The 8480-nt window shown below is 36.6% G+C and overlaps 1 protein-coding gene across 4 annotated transcripts in view; it reads left to right on the top strand.

Moving 5' to 3' along the window:
* Positions 1–8480, top strand: part of HERC4 (HECT and RLD domain containing E3 ubiquitin protein ligase 4) — a 101915-nt gene that overhangs the window by 57237 nt on the left and 36198 nt on the right. For all 4 annotated transcript variants that reach the window (XM_014548161.1, XM_014548162.1, XM_014548163.1 and 1 more), the window contains 6 exons: positions 2562–2638; positions 2922–3046; positions 4021–4080; positions 4191–4302; positions 5503–5692; positions 7369–7541. In XM_014548161.1, the coding sequence (XP_014403647.1) occupies positions 2562–2638; positions 2922–3046; positions 4021–4080; positions 4191–4302; positions 5503–5692; positions 7369–7541 (737 nt within the window). The remainder of the gene's footprint in view (positions 1–2561; positions 2639–2921; positions 3047–4020; positions 4081–4190; positions 4303–5502; positions 5693–7368; positions 7542–8480) is intronic.

Raw genomic sequence — 8480 nt, 5'->3', positions numbered from 1 at the left:
GACAGGAGCCTCTCCCACCTCCGTGGCAGCACTAAGAATGTCCAACTAACGGTTTAGACCCAATCCCTTGGGGGCCTAAGCCTTTAGTTGGACATCCCCCGAGGGCTCCCTGGCTGCCAGAAGGATGTCTGACTGCAAGCTTAGGCCTGATCCCCCGGGGAGTGGGCCTAAGTCAACAGGTGGACATCCCCCAAGGGGTCCTGGACTGTGAATGGGTCCAGGCTGAAGGACCCCCCCTCCCCGAGTGCACAAATTTTTGTGCACTAGGCCTCTAGTCCTATATAATAAAAGGCTAATACGCAAATCGACCAAATGGCAGAACGAACGGTTGCTATGAGGTGCACTGACCAGCAGGGGGCAGACAATGCAGGAGCTGCCCCCTGGTGGTCAGCGTGCACCCACAGGGGGAGCGCCGCTTAGCCAGAAGCCGGGCTCATAGCTGGCGAGTGCAGTAGTGGTGGCGGGAGCCTCTCCCACCTCCACAGCAGTGCTAAGGATGTCTGACTGATGGCTTAGGGGAGTGGGCCTAAGCCATCAGTCAGACATCCCCCAAGGTCTCCCAGACTGAGAGAGGGCGCAGGCCGGGCTGAGGGACCCCCCGAGTGCATGAATTTCGTGCACTGGGCCTCTAGTAAATACGTAAAATAGTTAAAATGCTAAATTTTGTTATGTATCTTTTACAACACTATATATTTATATATATTGCATATCTACAGGGTGGGGCAAAAGTAGGTTTACAATTGTGAGTACACAAAACAGTTTTTTCTTATGTTATTATTTATTACTAGATGCCCGGTGCAGAAATTCATGCACTGGGGGGGGGGGGGGGGTCCTTAAGCCCAGCCTGCACCCTCTCCAATCTGGGATCCCTCTTGCAATCCGGAACCACTGGCTCCTAACCACCTCTGCCTGCCTGCCTGATGCCCCTAACTGCTCCTCTGCCAGCCTGATCATCTCTAACTGCTCTCCTCCGCCAGCCTGATTCCCCTAACTGCTCTTTCCTGCCAGCCTGATACCCCTAAACTGCTCTCCCTTGCCAGCCTGATCCCCCTCACTGCCTAACTGCTCTCCCCTCCTGGTCTGATCCCCCTAACTGCCTAACTGCTCTCCCCTCCTGGCCTGATCCCCCCTAACTGTTCTCCCTTGCCCGAGCCTGATCCCCCTAACTGCCTAACTGCTCTCCCCTGCCGGCCTGACGCCCCTAACTGCTCTCCCCTGTTGGCCTGATCCCCCTAACTGCTCTCCCCTGCCAACCTGATTCCCATAACTGCTCTCCCCTCCTTGCCTGATTCCCCTAACTGCCTAACTGCCACCTTCTCCCTTCTCCCTTCTCCCGTGACACTGGCCTCCTCACCTTCTCCCTTCTCCCCTGGCACCGCCTTCTCCCTTCTATCTTCTCCTGCAGTACTTTCTCCCGCGGCCTCTGCAAAAGGGACCGTGGTGCTGGACCGGCCCTCACAGCCACCGCAGCTGCTGGCCCTTGGCCCTTGCAGCTACTGTGGCTTTGTCTGGAAGGAAGTCCAGCCTAATTAGCATATTACCCTTTTATTAGTATAGATTATTGTATTATTTTTCATACAAACAACTGTAAACATACTTTTGCCCCACCCTGTATAAAGGTTGATAATTATTTTGCACTATACTAAAGGTGTGAAGCATACACACACTAGTTAAATGTGAATTTAATTTACTCAACCCCTCCAGAGGTGAAGTCCGTAGCCCCCAGTATAAATCACATTGTTAACATAACATCTGTTGTGACTCTAAGGACATAGGTAAACAACACTTTTTGATAGGATATTCCAAGGACTTCCAGGTTATTTCCTTAAAGCTGGGCAAAGGTATAATCTTTGGACACCAGTATTAGTTTGCTAGGGCTGCTATAACAAAATATAAACTGAATGGCTTGAACAACACAAAATGTATTGACTCACAGTTCTGGAGGCTAGAAATCCAAGATCAAAGTATTGGCAGGATTGCTTCCTTCTGAGGGCTATAATGGAAAATCTGTTCCATGTGTCTCTTCTGGCTTCTAGTGGTTTGCTGGCAGTCTTGGCATTCCTTGCCTAGTAGATTTCTGCCTTCATCTTCACATGGCATTCTTTCTGTGTGGATATCTATGTCCTAATTTTCCTCCTTTATAAGGACACCAGTCATCTCGTATTAGGGGCCTACCCTATTCTATGATCTCAACTAATTACATATGACATCAATGTTTTTTCTCTCTCACCCCCCCTTCCCCCCCCCCCCATCTTAAAAAAAAAAAAAAAAAAAAGATACAGACTAGAAAACACCATTTTTGTGTGCAGGCCAGAAGAAGGACTTCTAAACTTACCAAATGCTGTTCATGCTTGTGGGATCATTTAATGTTTGTACTTGGTCAGCCTCATTTCCATAGCAATTAGAATATTCCAATATATTTTATATCATTGAGTCCATGAATGGGAGGTCTAATTAAGTTAGATGATTAAGAGAAAATCCAGTAGCATATTTGATGCTTTGAAAAAATGTGATATAAATCTGATTTTTTTTCTTTTTTTTACATTTTATTTTTATCACAGACTCTGAAGAATATTTCTGTGTAAAAAGAATTTTCTCAGGTGGAGATCAAAGCTTTTCACATTACTCTAATCCCCAGGTAATAGTAGTCATAAATAATTACTAAACTCAAAGAAATTAGAAGAAATTTTTCAACCAATAAATGTTCTTTATATTTTATAAAGTAATTGCCTTACATTTTTTTCCTCAAGTTTACAAAATTTTGCTGATTCATATAAGAAGTTTTGGTTTCAGGTGTTTAGTAGATATTTTTGTTTTTAAAAAAGTCAAATACTATACATACTATATTTGATTATATATCTAGGTTTAAATTATATGTAATATCTCCTCCCTCTGACTAATCTGCTTGTTTTAAAATTTAGAATGGTGGGCCACCAGATGACTTCAGATGTCCTGATCCTTCAAAGCAGATCTGGACTGTGAGTGAAGCTCTGATTCAAAAATGGCTGAGCTACCCCTCTGGAAGATTTCCAGTGGAGATAGCCAAGTAAGAAAGACATTTTACCTACACAGCACAAGCTCCCAACTTTGTGGTAGAGAAAACCTGTACTTAGGAGTTTTTATTTAAGTAAATATTTTGTTAAATATCACTTACTGAATTGTTTGTGTACAAAAGTTAAAATGTCGCCCTGACCCGTTTGGCTCAGTGGATAGAGCGTCGGTCTGCGGACTGAAGGGTCCCAGGTTCAATTCCGGTCAAGGGCATGTACCTTGGTTCTGGGCACATCCCCAGTAGGGAGTGTGCAGGAAGCACATCAGTGTTTCTAACTCTCTATCCCTCTTCTCCCTCCCTCTCTGTAAAAAATCAATAAAATATATATATTTTTTAAAAAGTTAAAATGTCTAGAATTTCTATAATAACGGATATTTTAAGAGATCTTTCATTTAGACTTGTTAGAATTCTTTCATATACATAATGGTATATGAAATGACTTTAAATATTAAATGTAGCCACTTTAGGATTAGGATTGAAATGTTTCTTGTAGCTTCCTAGTGGTCACTGTCTTAACTTTTATACTCCCAGGAAGATTTGAGTATTACTTTCTTGAATATTTTGCTTATAGATGAACTTATTTAGTACTTAAAGTTTTTCAAATTGTAGGTTGTGTTGGTGTAGGCTTCCCAAATAATAACATCCCAGATTAGATTTACCAGAGTGTGAAATTAAGAAAATTAAATGTGCATGTTTTCATTTAAAATTTTTTTAAAAGAACATCAGATTTGTTCAATGAATCAGATGAAAGTAATATTTAAGAAACTTAAGGATATGTAGTAATATCTTTATCAAGTATTATTTAATCAATCTTTAATAATTTATAAAATCCAGATTATTCTAATTAAGTGTTGATGAGAAGAATGTAGAATTAAATAATAGATTAAACATTTATTTTAATTTTTATTAAAAAGGAAAGGCAAACATTTCTTATTTTGTGATTTTGTTATTTTTAAATTCCTTTTTAGTGAAATAGATAGAACGTTTTCTTCTTCTGGTTGTCTAAATGGAAGTTTTTTAGCTGTTAGGTAAGTGGCAATTCTTTGATATACTGAATTTTTTAAGTTTATTATATTAAATAAGTGAAATAATTTTAAAGTTTCATTGTATTATTTCTCTCTCTCTTTTTTTTTAATAGCAATGATGATCACTATAGAACAGGCACCAGATTCTCAGGGGTTGATATGAATGCTGCTAGGCTTTTATACCACAAACTTATACAACCTGATTATCCTCAGATAGCTCAGCAGGTTTGTTTTTTTAATTGCCTCATATTTGTATTATGTAGCCTGTTGAGTTTTTTATTCCATGTTACTTTATGTTTATCGCCTAATTAACTTTACAGTTTCATACTCTTCATTATGATGCCCTTTGTATGGTTTTATTAAATACAGTCAAACCTCGGTTCTCAAATGTCTCCCATCTCGAACAGTTCAGTTCTCCAAGTTGTTGAAGTTGTTCACGGAAAAAAATGTCGCAGTTGTTAAACAAAACTTCCCTTCTTGACAAAAAGCATCTCTCAGGCTACAAAGGAGAGCATGCAAGTCAGTTTACCAGCTAACCATCTCGTTGTTAACATTTTAGGAAATTGTTCTGTGAATATTTTTGTTTTTGTTTGTTTCTTTTTGCTTTTGTCACTGGTGAAATGGACAATTAATACAATTTTAAAACATAAAGAGGCCATCAAGAATGCTAGTGTTGCTAAGAGTGTTAAAGAAACAGTGATCACAGACAATTGAATAGGTTAAAAAACAAAACAAAAAAACTGTTGCTGATTTAGATAAAGGGAAAGCAATTAGCCAGTGACAGCATTTCAGAGGCAATGATATATGAAAAAGTAAAGATGCTGCAGGCTGACTTCCCAAAACACACCTCTGGAACAAGTGCTGAAAGTGATTCCTTTAAGGATAGTAGAGGTTGGTTCGGTAAATTTAAGAAAAGAGTGTTAGTTTATAGATTGACTAGGGCTTTAGACATACACTGTATGGAAGAAAGGTTAAAACAGGGTATCTGGAATGAATTCATTTTACATTATTTCTAATGGGGGGAAAATGATGCGGTTTTCAAATAGATCGTGTTTTGGACAGCCTTCCAGAACCGAGGTTCCACTGTATATAAATATAATAAATTCATTACAAATTAAGATATTTGTAATTTAGCTGTCAAATATCTGTAAATCTTTTCAGACATCTGGCACAGACCCTTAATTGCTCAACATTATCATGTTGTTTAAGTCTTTATATAACTGTAGAAAGAGAATTTAATGAAACTCATACAAGAATTCTTTTAGCAATGCTTAGGCATTAATTTTTATTGTGCTACAAAGTACATTTACTCAGTCATTGCAAGACTTTTTTCTTTCACCATTTCATGTTTGCTGTAGTATAAGATTATCTTTTTGTTTTCATGTTTTTGAAATGAAGTAGGTTTTACTTTTTGTCAAAATATAGGTGGCAGCTAGTTTGGAAAAGAATCTGATTCCTAAACTAACTAGCTCCTTACCGGATGTTGAAGCATTGAGGTTTTATCTTACTCTACCGGAATGTCCCCTGATGAGTGATTCCAACAATTTTACAACAATAGCAATTCCCTTTGGTACAGCTCTTGTGAACTTAGAAAAGGCACCACTGAAAGTACTTGGTAAGAATTTAATTTTTTTTCTTTTATAACCTTTTCTCTTTAAATGAAAATGCTCTGAATTTCTTATTTACTGTATTGCTCTTTGAAAATTTCTACCCTGCTTATTTGACATTGTCTAAGGGAAAAATAAACCTTTTTTTTCTAGTCATTTGATGCTAGTTGTTGAAGTTGTTGGAAGTATTAAAATTTTGATCAAACACAGTAGCAGAGACAGTATCAGGAAAGATAAAAGTTGTTTTTCATATTCCCCTCCTCCATCTCCTCCAGAGTGATCTTACTATTAAAAAAGTAAAGGAGAAGGAACAATTAAAACTGAATAAACATGATATTAAATCCTCCTTGAACTCTGTTAACCCTTTGCAGTCTAGTTTCTTGATGTTTGACTTATTTCTCTGCATGTAAATGAGATTCTACTGCTTATCTGATCTTACAGTTCTCTCTCTCTTTGCTCATATTTTTTGGCCTAAATTTTTCTAATTTTTTTTAAAAAAATGTGTTTTTATTGATTTCAGAGAGATGAAGAGAGAGATGGAAACATCATTGATTAGAGAAAAATCATTGATCTACTGCCTCCTGCATACCCCCTACTGGGGATCCATCCTGCAACCTGGGCATGTGCCTTGACTGGGAATCGAACTGTGACCTCTTGGTTCATGGGTCGATGCTCAACCACTGAGCAATACCGGCCAGCCAATTTTTCTTATCTTAATTTTTCTAATTGTAAAGATTTCATCTATATCTCCAGGCTGTTATAGTTTTCTTGCTACAGTTAACCCAGTGCTTTCCTTCCTAATAGTATTTGTTAGGTATGTGAAGCTGAGATGTATGGAAGTAATAAAATCAGTACAAGAATTTATAGGCTGAAGAGCAGAGGAAACAACAAGTAAGGGATAGAATTTTGGAATCCTAAGGAATTAGCTAGTAATAGAAGAGTGAAGCAAGGACTTTAAAGAGTATTCTTCTGTTTTGTCAGAAGTTTTGTATTCTTTCTGTCTGCCTCTTAGGATTGTGGTATATGTAGTTAATAACAACAAATAGTGAATGTGGGAAAAGACAGACATTATATTTTTATTGTTCACCTTCTGTATTTGATTTTCTGGAGCACCTTGCCTTTTAAAGGTGGTGTTTCACAATATTTCAACTTTGTGTTGAGAGATAAAGCTTAGAAAGATCCTTAAATATTGGAGCAAGACAGTTGTAAAGTGTTTTATTTAAAAATTAAAATTCGAATTTCCAAAGCATTTTTTAATAATAACTGGTTTTAATATTAGGTATAATGGTGAGTTTTTAATGTAATTAAGGAAACCATAAATGTCTTTATTTTTACTTTTATTTTCTTTTTATTTATTGGGTGACACTGGTTAACAAAATTATACAGGCTTCAGATCCATGATTCAACAACACTATATATATACATGTGTGTATATATATATGTGTGTGTGTATATATATATATATATATCTACATATTTTTGCTTTTGAGAGCTTTTAGAACAGTATTCTTTAACTTGAAGATGAGGTGAGTTCAGTAAACCCTCGAAATGTTACATAAAATACTGTGTCATGTGTATCTTCCTATAGTTTTCAGAGGGTTAAGAGCCACTGCTTTAGAAGAAAAGTTGGTATTATTTTGAAAATCATGATTATTTTATTTGTGTGTTCACCTTTCAATAACAGAAAATTGGTGGTCAGTGCTTGAACCTCCACTATTCCTCAAGATTGTAGAACTTTTTAAGGAAGTTGTGGTACATCTTTTGAAACTCTACAAGATTGGCATTCCCCCTTCTGAAAGAAGAATTTTCAACAGTTTTCTTCATACTGCATTAAAGGTTTTAGAAATATTACATAGGGTATGTCCAATTATTTATTTTTCTCTTTCCTCATTGCTACTAACAGATTGATGTTTAATTTAACGTTAATATATTACAGATTTAGATTAGCATAATAGAATTTGAAAAAGTTACCTAACTTGTCTGTAGTTGGGCTGACCAATAGCATGTTAGTGAATTGGATTCTCTTTATATTTTCTTGTGAAGAACATAATTTGTTAGTTTAAATAATATGTTTTTTGTTATTTATACGTGATTGTCATATAAAAGAGACTGAATCCTAGTTGTGATTATGAGATCAAAACTCATGTTCTTTTACTATTGGGTACTACTGGCTTCAGTTAAAGTAAAACATTTCATTAGAAACAAATTACTAACTTGAAATTGGAACCATATATAATTCATTAATTTACCTATTATTCTTTCCTGCCCTTCCTCTCAGTATGAGAAATAGTACTCTTTATACTTGTAGCAGTTCAAAGTTATTTGAAGAAGTAGTCTCAGCTGTTTCATTAAAGATGGATTTGAGACATCCTTGATAGCTGGTAGGTATATCTATGTTATGCCATTTGGTATTCTTGAGATGCTATTTTCTTTTCGGGAGACATGACCTAAGGGAGAAGCTTATGTCTGTAGACTCACAAGTGACTAAAAATCTCGTATAAACCTTTACTCTTTAGTTTCCTCCCCTTAACAACTTCAGTGTTTTCAGACCCTTCTTACCTAGTACCGAGGTAAATAATGAGAGAATAAAGACGATAGTCCTTCTGTTCTCTGTAAGAAAGAATCCTTATGGAGCATGTCTTTTTTCTTTTTATTCTGTTAGTGAAGTTCCTATGTATTTTCTAAATGACTTCACTTTTTAAATTACTCTTTTCTATTATATTTAGAATGTCCAGGATTCCTAGGGGGAAAAAGTCATTTCTCTTCACTTTATAATCAAAGAAATGATGGCCATTT

The sequence above is a fragment of the Myotis brandtii genome, unplaced genomic scaffold, assembly GCF_000412655.1.
Source record: "Myotis brandtii unplaced genomic scaffold, ASM41265v1 scaffold499, whole genome shotgun sequence".
In the NCBI taxonomy this organism is placed as follows: domain Eukaryota; kingdom Metazoa; phylum Chordata; class Mammalia; order Chiroptera; family Vespertilionidae; genus Myotis; species Myotis brandtii.
Note: the sequence above shows the minus strand (reverse complement) of the source record. Positions and strands in the feature narration are given on the sequence as shown.